This window comes from Podarcis gaigeae (genome assembly GCF_964106915.1).
Source record: "Podarcis gaigeae genome assembly, chromosome: 8".
Taxonomy (NCBI): domain Eukaryota; kingdom Metazoa; phylum Chordata; class Lepidosauria; order Squamata; family Lacertidae; genus Podarcis; species Podarcis gaigeae.
Window position 1 is genome coordinate 72,904,905 of NC_139684.1, and position 14,569 is coordinate 72,919,473.

The 14,569-nt window shown below is 47.5% G+C and overlaps 1 protein-coding gene across 1 annotated transcript; it reads right to left on the minus strand.

The window, feature by feature from the left end:
* Window positions 1-6,759: 6,759 nt before the first annotated feature.
* FAM187B (family with sequence similarity 187 member B) lies at window positions 6,760-13,694 on the minus strand. Its single transcript, XM_083751090.1, has 2 exons — window positions 12,809-13,694; window positions 6,760-7,178 (listed from the first exon to the last, which is right to left on the minus strand). Exons 1-2 carry the CDS (start codon window positions 13,645-13,647, stop codon window positions 6,839-6,841), a joined length of 1,179 nt encoding a protein of 392 aa, XP_083607216.1. The 5' UTR covers window positions 13,648-13,694; the 3' UTR covers window positions 6,760-6,838.
* Window positions 13,695-14,569: the final 875 nt, after the last annotated feature.

Consider the following 14,569-nt stretch of genomic DNA (forward strand, 5'->3'; position numbering starts at 1 on the left):
TGTAGTCCGCTCGATCCACAGTCTGCCTGGAGAGCAAATGAGAGGCAGAGAGAACTTCAACTCCCGTCAGGCAATTCCCCATGACGCATCCACCCCTTGGCCATTCTGATTGGAGAAAAAATGTGAAGAAACCCCTCCCTTAGCCTTGTCAGTCTTTGACTCCCGCTCATTGGACGAGAGGCTTGCCGTGTCTTAATGGGCGGGATCCAATGGGAGAAAGGGAGGTGGGAGGGGAGTTGCCCAAGTTGCTGCTTAGTAATGATTTCCCCCTAGAATCTTAGAGTGGTAGAGGAGGAAGGGGATCTTAGGGTCAACTAGTCCAAACCCCCGCAATGCAGGAATCTCAACTAGATCATGCATGACAGATTGCCAACCAACCGCCGTATCCCCCAGGAGGGCATTATTCATTTAGTCCATTTATATGCCACCTTTTTCTTACAAAGGGACACGGGTGGCGCTGTGGGTTAAACTGCAGAGCCTAGGACTTGCCGATCAGAAGGTCGGCGGTTCGAATCCCCGCGACGGGGTGAGCTCCCGTTGCTCGGTCCCTGCTCCTGCCAACCTAGCACTTTGAAAGCATGTCAAAGTGCAACTAGATAAATAGGTACCGCTCCGGCGGGAAGGTAAATGGCGTTTCTGTGTGCTGCTCTGGTTTCGCCAGAAGTGGCTTCGTCATGCTGGCCACATAACCCGGAAGCTGTACGCCGGCTCCCTCGGCCACATGGTTCTCTTCCTCCCCATTTCATCCTCACAACCCTGTGAGATAGGCTTGGGCTAAGATATTATGACTGGCCCAAGTTCAACCAATCAGCTACATGGCGAGCTGGGGATTCGAACCCTGGTCTCCCAGGTCCTAGTCCAGCAATCTAACCATTAACAGCACTTCACTGGCATTGCTTGAGTTGGTTTCAAACGACCAATACAATGTACTGGGTTTATCTAAAAAGTAATATGGAAGCAAGCAAGTTCAGCATCAGAACTCGCATCAGTATGAATATAATGGGAGAAAAAAGAGGGCGGGGACAACAAGTGGTGTTGGACAGAGTGGAAAAAAACATGTGGCCCACCAGGTGTTACTGAACTACGAAATGGCAGCTAATTTGAGGGATAGTGCCTCAAAAGCATTATGCCTCAAGAAACTGCAGGATCGGTAGCAAATGTGTGTGCAGCTTCGGAAACTAGCAATGGAAGCAATAACAACTTTGCCCCCCACCCCAGCTATTTTGTGTCCGGATTTCCGCTTTTTGAAATATGGCAACCCTAGAATAATAGGAATTCTCAGTACCACTAAAAGAAGGTCCTCTGCCAGGGAACACAGAAGCCAGGCAGGAGAGCAACAAATGCCCCATGGTGCCTGTCCAGTCAACTTGCCCCTCCTATTTATTTTTTAATGTTGTAAGTTGTTTGGGTGTGAGAGTTGATGAGCTTTTTGGTTGGGTGATCTGCATTTTTTTGTCTGTTTTGTTTTTTATGTGTGTGTATGTTCTGCCTTGGGTGTTTTTTGGGGAGCCTTCTGAGCATTGCCAGTTTTTCTTCTGCAAAATGGATATTCTGTGGTGTGCCAAACACAACTCCTTAGATTTCTAGATGTGTCCCCACGCTCAGAAATGTTGGGGACACCTTGGTTGGACTCAGTTCTGGACTACAAGGACTGGGGAGGCCTGGGTTCAAATCCCCAATCTGCCACCAAGCTCACTGGGTGACCTCAGGCCAGTCACTCCCTCTCTCTGTGCCTAACCTTCTTCACAGGGTTGTGGTGAGGATAATATGGGGGAAATCAAAGTATGCTGCCTCAAGGTCCTTAAAGGAAAGGTGGCATTAAAATATATACAATAAGTTAATAAATACACACACTAGTTAAGCTGTGTGCACACCATATAGTTAAAACACTTTTAAAGCACATGTCTTCCCCCAAAGAAACCTAGGAACTGAAGCCCTTTAAGGGGGTAAACTACAGTTCCCAGGATTCTTTGGGGGGAAGACATGTGCTTTAAATGGATGGTGTGAACACCACCTAAGTCTGGATGTAGTCATTTGCCCCAGAGACAATTTCATAGGATTGTACAGTGGTACCTCAGATTACATACGCTTCAGGTTACATACACTTCAGCAGGAGGAGGCCCCATTAGCTAAAGTGGTGCTTCAGGTTAAGAACAGTTTCAGGTTAAGTACGGACCTCCGGAACGAATTAAGTACTTAACCTGAGGTACCACTGTATCGAACTAAGTTCTACTCAAGTGTAGACCCATTGGAACTGATGGACTTAAGCTACTCATGTGCATTAAGCTCAATGCATCTGCTGTGAGCAGCATTGGATACCATCCAGAGATGGAAAGAAGTTAAAGTCTCGACCAAAGAAGAATGGCAGATCAAGTTGATGGATTATGCCAAAATGGCTAAAATGACTGGAAGAATCAGAAATCAGGAAGACCAAAATTTTAATAAGGAATGGGGAAAATTTATAACTTATCTTAAAGACCATTGTAAACAGTTAAAACCCAGTATCACTTGTAGTTTAATGGTGAATTTTGGATACAATGGAGAGATAAAAGATATGGATTGTTATAAAAGATGCAGGAGGAAATGATTAACAATAGGACCCACAAAGGGGAGGAAGGAGGGAAGTCCAAAAGATTTCTTGGAATCTTGTTTTTATGTTGTATGTTGAATATGTGACTGTAAAGTTTTAATCTGAAAAACCAAATAAATATTTTTTAAAAAATAATAAAATTGGATACTACCATAGCAAATATATATATTTCAAGGCCTCGTGCCGGATCTCTCAATTCACCCGCTGCCTGTTAGCAAAGAGAAATATTAAAAGCGAAACAGACACCTGAGGGATGTGCCTGGTTTCTCTCCCAGGAGCCAAAGGCTAGGAGTTCTGTGCCCTGGGCAGTGGGAAGATGGAACTGCCCTTCTTTGCTGTCCCTGGCACAGGGCGAGAGAGGGTTGTGTCAGTCACCCACCGTGCCATCCCGAGAGCTGGAGACAAAGGCTGCGGTTGTGAGCAGGCATGAGTCAAGCAACGGCTACCGTGCGCACCAGGGTGATTCATTGGGAAGACAAAGGCTGCAGGGACTGTTTGCCCTGGCTACGAAGTCATAGCAGTTGGCAGCAGAGAATTGACCTATTGTCTCCGAGAGAAGAGCGTGGATATTTTCTGTGCGCTGGAGGGGCCCGATAGTTTAATTAACCCCAAAGGCATTCTGGTTTGAACCAGCTGCCTGGATTGCCCCTGCGACAACCCCCTGCCACATTATTTGTAAATAAGCACAGACATATAGCGGGGAGCTGGGGAACTGTGGCCCTTCAGGTGTTGTTGGACTACAACTCCCATCAGCCTTGGCCATAATGGGAATCTTGAGTCTACAGCTCCCAAGATGTGTTGGGGGCAGCCGTGTGCTTTCAATGTATGGTACGGATCTGACCTAGTTCTTCTTATCCATGGATCTCCATTCACCTTGCCTTGTCGGCTGCTTGGAAATGTGTTAGTTTTCCTGATAGCTAGTTAATTGTTTCCCCCGTGTGGTGTAGTGGTTAAGAGCAGTGGACTCGTAATCTGGTGAACTAGGTTCGATTCCCTGCTCCTCCACATGCAGCTGCTGGGTGACCTTGGGCTAGTCACACTTCTCTGAAGTCTCTCAGCCTCACTCACCTCACAGAGTGTTTATTGTGGGGGAGGAAGGGAAAGGAGAATGTTAGCCGCTTTGAGACTCCCTAGGGTAGTGATAAAGTGGGATATCAAATCCAGACTCCTCCTCTTCTTCTTTCCGTTTTCTTTTGAAATGCAGTCTCCCATTTTTTGATCTCTCTCTGCTTCGTTCTTAAATTGATGTGCTTAACTGGAACTCTGGAGGTGAAAAATGCCACCCCACAGACTGCGTTGGGCACACATTGGCTGCTGCCAGTCAGAGTAAATGGTAAAAGGCTGTAACTGGTACCAGGCTAGATGGACAAATAGCCTAACGTGATATAAGGCAGCTTCCAATGAACTGAATCTGGTCACCCAAGTTCTGCCCCTTAACCTGAAAGCAGAGATGGAAGGAGCAATCAGTTTCAGTTCTCTCTTTCCCCCCCATCTTGAGTTAAAATTTTCCACATTTCTGCAGCAATTTTTTTTAAAAACCCTCTTGAAAATTCTTTAGCATTTTTAATTTTTTGGGCAAATTTCTCCTAACAAAGCACATTTTGTATGCAGTTTTGACTGGTGTGCACTTTTTTTGCAAGCAATTTCCCTAACATGCCTTTTAAAAGACTATTTTCACTAAAATGTTTGTTGTTCTGTACACATCTTATGTAATTCACTTAATATGTGCATTTTTTTGTAAACATCGTTTGGTTGGGAGAACCGCATTGCACGATTTGGGTCAGTGCAGACTTCAAAGGATGGCTGTGACTCATTGTTTTGCAACGTGTGGATTTTATAGATCTGCCTTTAAACGTGAACTGAATTAAATTCGTTCTCTCTTTCCCCCGCCCCTCAATTTCTACCTGGAAGTGCGACCAGTTAAAAAGCAGATAGGAAAGCCCGTTGCACTTGTGGAAGACCTTGTTCAGGGTTCAGCCAGTGCAGCTGATTAGCTGGATCTATTGTCATCATGAGTCCCTTGTAGATGTCATGGATGGAATGGTCCGATCCTGGGGAAGCATGGGAGGAGCTTGGGGAGTTGATGCCTGACCACCCTGGGGAGGGTCCCAGCGGGTTGCTTGGAGAGGGAGTGTTGGTTGCCACTGAACTCACTGGGTGATTGTACTTGCACCTGCACACCAATCAAAATCAGTGGATGAGTGCCTTATACCACAGTGCCCTCTTGTGTTGTGTTGGTGTGCTAACATGAACATGAAGCTCCTCATCACAGCCTCCATTGTGGACCAAACTACTTATTCCATCAGTGGGGGGACCTGTGGCTCTCCACATCTTGTGGGACTCCAACTCCCCTCAGTTCCAGCCAACAGGGACAATGAGAGCTGAGGTCCAACATCATCTTGAAGGCCACAGATTCCCACGTTAATCACACTGCTACGAAACATGCTTAAAATCTCCTATTTTGAAAGGAAAGCAGCCTGATCCTGATGGAATCTGCCCTGAGGCTATTTGCCCCCAAATATCATTGGGGTGGCACTGTGAGTTAAACTACAGAGCCTAGGACCTGCTGATCAGAAGGTCGGTGGTTCGAATCCCCGCAACGGGGTGAGCTCCTGTTGCTCGGTCCCTGCTCCTGCCAACCTAGCAGTTCAAAAGCACGTCAAAGTGCAAGTAGATAAATAGGTACCGCTCCGGTGGGAAGGTAAACGGCATTTCTGTGCACTGCTCCAGTTCACCAGAAGTGACTTAGTCGTGCTGGCCACATGACCCAGAAGCTGTACGCCGGCTCCCTCAGCCAATAAAGTGAGATGAGCGCCGCAACCCCACAGTCGGTCACGACTGGACCTAATGGTCAGGGGTCCCTTTACCTTATCATTATAAGCGGTAAATCACATCTTTGGGGAATAATAACAGTGAGTAAGCAGGAAAGTGGTGCAGGGCCTTGATCTGGAACGTGAATCCTGTGCGGTTTCTTTTCTTTCAAAATTGGCAGTGTTAAGCGCACCTTTTTAAAAAGGTGATTAATGCAATGTGTAGTTTGGCTCACTTACTTGATACAGCACAGCTACTCCTGGTACCAGAGGAGTAGCGGTCCTTGGTCATGGGTGGTCAAGGACCTGTTACTATTTCTGCAGCAGGGCCCCTGCCTCCAGCATCCTAGACCAGACATAGGCAAACTCGGCCCTCCAGATGTTTTGGGACTACAGTTCCCATCATCCCTGACCACTGGTCCTGCTAGCTAGGGATGATGGGAGTTGTAGTCCCAAAACATCTAGAGGGCCGAGCTTGCCTATGCCTGTCCTAGACCCTCCCAATCAACATGACAAGGGAACCCTTGGGCAACTTAGAGAACTCTTCTGGCCCTCTGCTCTGATTGGAGACAATCAGTGTGAAAGGACATGAGTCAGCCGCTGAAGACTGGCTCCTAGGGTCATTCGGGAGAAGGCGCACAGGAAGAACATGGAAGAGGAGTTCTGTGTGCTCCAAAGCTAAGCATTTAGGGACACTGAAAACGCAAGGTGCTTCAAAAGAAGGATGTGCGAGTTCTGTTACGTGCAGTGGAAAACACAGCTCCAAAAGACGATACTGGAGCTTTCTAAACCATTTGCCCATGTATGTGCACAGAAAATAGCTGATTGCTGAAAGACAACACATGGAGATCTGCATAGATTGTTGCAATGCATCCCTATAATTATTTTTATTTCATAATCTTAAGAAGGCTGTATAATCTTAGAAGAGGTGTGTGGCTGTGAGGGGGCATGGCTGTGAACAGCTGAATTTCCCACTGTATTACTGCCTGTTACTGTCCCAGCTTCTGCCAACCTAGCAGTTTGAAAGCAAGCCAGTGCAAGTAGATAAATAGGTACCGCTGCAGCGGGAAGGTAAACGGCCTTTCCGTGTGCTCTGGGTTCCATCATGGTGTTCCGCGGCACCAGAAATGTTTTAGTCATGCTGGCCACATGACCCAGAAAGCTGTCTTTTGACAAACACTGGCTCCCTTGACCTGAAAGCGAGATGAGCGCCGCAACCCCATAGTCATCTTTGACTGGACTTAACCATCCAGGGGTCCTTTACCTTTTTTACTGTACAGCATCACTCCAACCAACACAGATTTCAAGCCCTCCCCTCCCTACACACAGCTCCAGGGCTCAAGACTGACTCCAAATGTATTGCTAGTCAATATTTTTTATTAGTCAGCAATCCATGCCCAGCTTTTCTGGGATGTCTAAGTGGTTGTCTGCATCCCAGTTAGACCATGGTGGTTCCGGGTTTCCTCCGGCAGGACTGGATGATGCTGAGGAACATCAGGAAAACAAGGAACATGGAGAGCCCAACAATCAGCGCCTCGATGATGGAGTAGGTGTGGCCGTGCTCCCCAGAGACTGGCACGACCCCGGAAGAGGCGACGATGAACTTGCCCACCAGGTGCCCGTTGACGTAACACTGGTAATAAGCCCCATGCGATTCGTTCTGGAAAGAGAGGCGTAGGATCCCACCGCCGGTGGCCTTGTCCAGGCTCTGGGAGCTATTCTTCTGGAGAAGTTCAAGGCGGGTCAGCATGGTGGGGCCCGCTTGCCAGTACACAGGACTGAAGAAAAGAAGGGGGGGAGAAATTGGGTTGGCATTGGATAGGGGGGTGCAGGCAGGTGCCTGTCCCAACATTTTGCAGACAGAAATGCAGGCTGTTACTGTCCAGTTAGCACCCTAGCCAATTAACTACAGATGCCTGAGGTGATTAATTCATTGCCTTAGTCAAGGATGCTTTTTTAAAAAAGTAGACTGTGTTGAACTAAATTACAGCTCTCATTCATGATATACATATACAGTGGTACCTCAGGTTACAGACGCTTCAGTTTGCAGATGCTTCAGGTTACAGACTCCACTAACCCAGAAAGAGTACCTCGGGTTAAGAACTTTGCTTCAGGATGAGAACAGAAATCGCGCGGCAGCGGCAGGCCCCATTAGCTAAAGTGGTTCCTCAGGTTAAGAACAGTTTCAGCTTAAGAACGGACCTCCAGAACAAATTAAGTTCTTAACCCAAGGTACCACTGTAAAGCACTCTTCTAACACTTTAACAGTCATGGGAAGAAAGGATCATGGGAACTATAGTTTGCTAAGGGTGTTGGGCATTTATGAGAGGGAATTTCCTAACAACGTTCAACAGCTTTAACAAACTACTGTTCCCAGAATTCTTCCCAGAGGGAAGCCACAGCCTTTAAAGTGGTAAAAGAGTGCTTTTAAATGAATTGGTGAACCTCCTTTAGTCATCTCCTTTATTTTCAGTGGGTCTACCCTGAGTAGGACCAACATTAAATACAATCCAGTAATTCCAAGCATAACTTTGTTTCTGACAGGGATTGGGCAACTTCACACACCCCCAACACAACATGGCCCCAAACTGGGAAACCCTATTCGAGGTCTGCCCTCCCGTGTGAGATCGTAAACCTGGAAAAAGTACTTTGGGGGGCAAAGTACACAAAAGCACATGTTCTGGGGCACCATGCGAAATCACAGACCCCCAAAAAATGATTGGGGGGGGGCAAGGACTTGGCCCGAAATCGCACGAGAGCATGACACCCAACATGGCCATCATACACTTGCAGGAAAAAACAAGTATCTGAAGAAGTGTGTATAAAGTGTGGTCTTTAAGGTGCTACTGGAGTTATTTAAAAAAAATTTTTTTGAAAGATTTTTTTTAAAGACTATCTTAAGACAAAAAGATTTGATTCTCTTAAGGGAGTTCTTTTTGGATCATTATATATATATATATAATATCTTTCATCTTGTTATTTATTATGACTACAACAGACCAACACGGCTACCTACCTGAATCAGGAAAAAACAAGGTGTTTGGTTTGTCCGGGGCAGTTGACAGGTATGAACCTTTGGTCTTCCAGATTTTGTGGCTTATAATTCCCCGCCCCCATGCTCGCTAGGGTTGATGGGACCTGGAGTCCCCAGCTCTACCTTACATATAATATTAAGAAAAACCACGCAGACCATATTCTACCCAAATGCTCAGCAAGAATCGAGACAGCTGCTGCCTCCCAAGTTTCTGGTCTTGTGCAAAGGCATAGGAATGATTGGCAGATGAAGGTAGCAGCAATATTTTGGACTTAGCTATACAGCTGCAAATATAACATTCTAAGTGCGCTCCAAGTGCATCATACAAATGTGACACTAGATGGCGATGGTGGGCTAATGGCAAATTCAATATATATTTTAACACTTTTTTTTTTTTTTAAAAAGCATTTTCACAGCTTTTTAAAATATATGTCTAGATTCAGCCCTTGTTTCATTGCCTTGCTTTACATTGGCTGACAGGTCGTCTACTTACTTATAATTATTACAAATGTCTATACTGCCTATCATAAAGAATGCCAAAGCGGTATGCAGCATAATATCACAAAATGCCATAACACACAAATCAAACATCAGAATAAGTTAATTCAGATTATCTATACGGCAGTTATGTGGTTGGGCTGCATTTCAGGGAATGCCTGAGTAAACAAAAGAAGAAGTTTAAGCAAGTGCTGAAAACTTTGTACTTTTGACACATGACCTTTTGTTCTAGAAGCCATGGAGGCTTGCTAAATTGTCCACATGCTATCTAAATAAACTGCATTTTTTATTTTTTGCCCCTGAAAAGCACTTCTTGAGAAACTGGTTTCATGCATCAAATAGACGCTCGTTGCGGACAGATTCTCCATTGCCCCAGTGTGTGTCTGTTTGAAAACAGGTAAAAACAAATGTGCTTGTGTGTGTATCCATCGCACCTGTCCAATAACACTGTGGGTATATGCAAAGACTGCAACCACCACTTCCTTCTTCCTTCGCCTGGGAGAACGCGCAGGTAGGAAAAGGTGTGGATTACCTCATCAAGGAGAGCCCACCAAGTGACCACATTCCCTATTGCATACAGCAGGAGCTAAAATCTATCTAGATCAAAAGCAGCATCTTCTTGAGGATGAGCACAAACAATTTCAGGTTGAGAAAAGACATTGCTGTGCTACAAATGTCCTACACAAGAATGGCAGGGCAGAACTGGCTTTTTTCAAATATTCGTCAGGATGCAATATAAACAGCAGTCAGATCGTTATCAGGGCCAGATCCAGTGATCATTAGATTCCCATCTTGCCAAACATAGCAGACTGTTGTTAAACTTTCGCTTTAGCCTTGTCTCAAATGTCTTTATTCCTACATAACCTCTTGCTTTTCCTGTGAACTGCTTCCTGCTTCACTAAAGAGTAGGATTCAGTATGCTGCTACTGATACTTTTCTAGTCCCCTCCCACCCCCCAGCTATTAATCGGCATTTTGGTCTGGCATCCGGAGGTGAAAGTCGAGTCACCTGTCAATCATTAACTGGCTTTTTTCTTTTATTTGAGAGAGAGAACATACACAGATGAAACTTAAGTGCTATGAGAACACTTATATGGGACAGCCTCTCCCCTTCATTCACACAGACATTTCCTCGTGCTGAAGATTGTGGTGTGTGAGCAGCTAATGGCTAGGATGGCGAAAGAATTGGAACAAACCATATATGGCTGCATACAAACCAAGCATAGCTTCTTCCAAAGAATCCTGGGAATGGTAGTTTGTTATGGAAGCTGGGAATTGTAGCTGTGTCAAGGAAAAACTACACTTCCCAGGATTCTTTGGGCAGAAACAATATGCTTTAAATGTACAACATGTATGCCCCCGACTTTTAATTCTATGCAGGCTTACTTGGGGCAGAAAGCTGTGTACATACTCACAGCTGAGTCGGTAGAGCATGAGACCCCTAATCTCAGGGTTGTAGGTTTGAGCCCCACATTGGGCGAAAGATTCCTGCATTGCAGGGGGCTGGGCAAGATGATCCTCATGGCCCCTTCCAACTCTATGATTCACCCTGCACCCAGGGTGCTCCCCCTGCTTGCTGGGGGAGCACTGTGCACACAATCCTGGCCACAATCCATATTTACTCTGTAGTTTCTTAAGAAAGGCTGCATTTTGATGTGTCCTCCACCCCTCAAACCAGTTTTGATCTGGATTGGGAAACATGGACCTAGCTGCGTAATGTTTACACAGCCTACATGGGATCGAATTCAGAGGAACCTACTTCTGAGTAAACACATGTGGGCCTGTGCTACGAGACCCGGTGTACATTTGACTATTTTATTGGGGTGAAAAGGGGGCAGATTAGAAGAGCAAAGGTTCCTCTGTGCCCTCCTGGCTAGCGTGTGGGTTGGGTTGCTGGAAAAAGTGGATAGCGAAGCCTTGCATAGATGGCGTCTTAGGTTCATGGCATGGACAAGAAAGAGGTCAGGTGGAATGCTAAAATAGTCTGACAAATCAAATATTTCAGTCAGGAAAAAAGGAGGGTGGATTTCCCCTTTCCCATCTAAGGAAGGTGCAATCTGTGTGTGTGTGTATAAGTGTGAGAGAGGGAGAGAGATAGAGATGGATAGGGAGAGGGAGGGGGAGAGAAAGAGATCGGCTGTAAGGTCTGGAGACATTTTGGGATGTGTTATGTACTGAGTTGAATAGGATCCAAAATGCAGCAGCCTGATTGGTCCTAGAACAATAGGATTCAGAATGCAGCAGTCTGATTGGTCCGCAGGAGCCACTCAATCCAGCTCCAGATGGAAGTGAATCCACAACCTGATTGGCCTACAGGAGAATCCCAGAATTAGCCAATCACGTGGGGCCCGTTGTGTAAATAATGTATATAAAGCAGATACTTTGGGGAAAACATTTATTCCTCCTCACCACTATGAGCTGAATAAAGAGCATGAAATCCACGCTCGACTCCGAGTATATTTCAGGATGCTGGCTGCTTTTCTAGAGATCTGGCATGGGGCACATTACCTGCATATTGCTGGAAGAGGAATGCTTCTGAATAGCCATTGATGGCAACAACACCAAGGCAACAATAAGATGCTTTCGGTTCCTTGCAGTCAGCAGCCACCCGCCTGTGTGGCAAACTGAAACCACCACCTCAGGCGGTGGAATCCAAGGAGGGGGGTGTGTGTGCTCCCATTGATGCCCTTCCCCAACAGAGAAGTGAGAAGCGGCTGTGGCTTCTGGCGAGCTCTCTCAGGGCTTTCACTGGGTCTAGCCAAAAGCCACTTCTGCTTCTCCTCGCGTCTCCGCAGCCATCACGGGAACTCCACCCACTGTCACAAGAGAAGTGGCTTCAGTGGCAGCTTCTGGGGTTCCAACCGCCTGTGAGATCTCACAACAAGTGTGGCTGCAGCAGCGGCACCTTCCTGTTTTGCCTCAGGTGGCAAAATGGGATGTGCTGCGCCAGAAGGCAGTTGTTCCCTGGAGCACTGAGCTCCACCTGTTCACTACACTTCTATCCTACCCACCCTTTGAAGAGCTCGTGGTGGGATGCCAAGGGCTTCCCTCAATTTTATCATCACAAAAACCCTGCAAGGCAAGTGTGGGGCTAGAGATACGACGTATCAAGGAGACACAGCATATCAAACTGCCTTACAGACCATCGGTCCATTTGCATTTGGTATAGTCTTAGTGCAGGGGTCAGCAAACTTTTTCAGGAGGGGGCCGGTCCACTGTCCCTCAGACTTTGTGGGGGGCCGAACCCACCCTCTCCCAAAAGCACCCCCCAAAGGACCCCCATCCCCCCCACCGCTGCCACTCATGACCCAGCCACTCATGCCGCAGCCACCGCCTCGTCTTCTACAGCATTGTCATTGTCCTCTGCCTTAGCCAGGGGTCTTTGGGGCACAGAGCCCATGCCACTGGCCTGGGTGGCAGAGGCAGCCTCCCCATCACTGCTGCTTCCTCCCGCTTGGCTCTTGGCCATACGCAGCCACCTCAGCGGGAAGGAAGGGGCGTCGCCCAGAGGTGTCCGTGGCTTCGGATTGGCTGCAGGAGCTTCTTGCAGCCAATCCAAAGCCGTGCCAGCGTCGCGGAAGTCAGACCCCGCATGGCGCGGCCTCCACGCCACACTGGTTTAGCATGGGGACTGACTGAGCAGGCGGCAGGGTCTGCAAGGTTCGCGGGCCAGATTAATGAGCCCAGTAGGCCACATCCAGCCCCCGGACCTTAGTTTGCCGACCCCTGTCTTAGTGTCTGACTGGCAGTGGCTCTCTCTCCAAGGTTTTAGAGAGAGAAAGATGCTGCTGCCTTCTACCTGCTCCTTTTAACTAGGGTTGCCAGGGATTGAGCCAGGGCCCGGGGCTCTACCACAGAGCGAGCTTGAGGTCCGTACCTGTAGATGGAAGAGGTTGGGCAGCGCAGGTGGGCGACGGTCTTGAGCTGGGGGTGGTAGGTGGTGAAGACGAGGAGCGGAACGGCGCTGGCCTGATCTTGGGATAGCAGGTAAGACGCATCGCAGGGCACCTGGCAGCTTTCCACTCGCAGCTCCGGGCCCCTTCGCGGCAACGCTGGGTGCTTCCTCCTGACCATCCCACAGGGCAGTGGCTCTTCTTCGTGCTGGTCCTCCCGGGTCACCTGGGCATAACAGAAACCCACTCGCTTCCTTTCTCCGGGGTTGCCGCAGCGGTCGCAAGACTGCCAAGGGCTCCAGGAGGTGAACAGCTTGGCCTGCGCTCCGTCTTCTAGCTCGGCGGTGGAATTGCCCAGGGTCGTCTCCCCAAGGCCCGCGTGCGAGACGTGGATGCTCCCGGCATCCTGGAAATCCACGTCGTAGTAGGCGATCGTGGCATCGCCTGCCCGGCAGGTGTACAAGCCTGAGTCCTCCATGCTGGGGTTTGGGATATACAGGTTGCCAGCAACTAGCTGGGATTTGAAGCGCAATCTCCTCAACTTGGCATGGCTGAGCAAGGGCCAGATGGGGCCCCCTGAGCGCAGAAAGGTGACGGGCTGCTCCTTCGCCCAGGCTGGGTCCAGGTATTGCCAACTGACGAAAATCTTGAAGTAGACATGGGGGCAGCGTAGGATCACTGGGTTGTCAGAGATGAAGGCTACTGTGCAAGGCTGGCCTGGGACACATGGCGGCCCAAGGGAGTGGCCCTCGTACAGGCTACCATCAGTGAAGGCCAAGGCCAAACCCAGGAGCAGAGCCACAGTAGATGCCCAAGAGGACATGACCAGCTGGGCACTGTCGCACTAAGGGCAACTGGAAAGGAAGGTTCTAGCTGACCTCACTGTGACATCGTAACTGAGGTGGGCAAGAGGATGATGATGTCATAATGGAGTGTGGGGCTTAGCCAGAGTGATTCTAACTGCTGATGTTCAGCATGACTTTGGTTGTCTGGAGACCCAGACATGCCTCTCTCCACAACTGCTGCCAGGGGGAGACGAGTCATTACTCATTCTTATTTTTGTTTTATTCCTGATCTGATCTGGGAGCCTTTATCAGCTGAAAAGCTGGGCATTTTTATTTTTTACACGAATAAAATTATTAGACATTTCTTTCTCCAATGAGTTTAGTATAAAACGCATGGTTCATCCCTTCCCACGGCCCATTTTATTTTTTGTTATAGATAATAAATATTCTTAACAGCAACCTACTAAAAGGGGGGAAAGATGCAGCCATTGCCTTTATAAATGTATGTAACAACAGAAAATGGTAATGAGGGCAGTATAAGTAAGTGCAGAATTATGGTTTATAAAGGTGCTAAGACTTCTTTCCCTTACTGTATATAAATATATTTTTAATTTTTTTTAAAAAAATTCTTATTTTAGAAATATTTTAACGAAAAGACCTAAAATAAAAATAGAAACAAGAAAGGGGGAAGAACATTAGAAAAAAAGACAATATTGTTATGCACCACCTCAATCTTCGAATGCTGAGAGATTCTGGGAGTTCCCATGCTTACTAGGTTTGGTTTTCTTGGAATGAAGGTCAGAGGAGACTGCGGTGTCTTTGGGATATATTTACACTTACCTACACATATGAGCATAGGATGGAGGGGCTCACAGCACTAACATCCTGACAGGACTCGCTTCCTTTTTAAGTTTTGAGGGGAGCCCCCAAGTTCAGCTCAAAGCAACGCAGAGAGCAAGA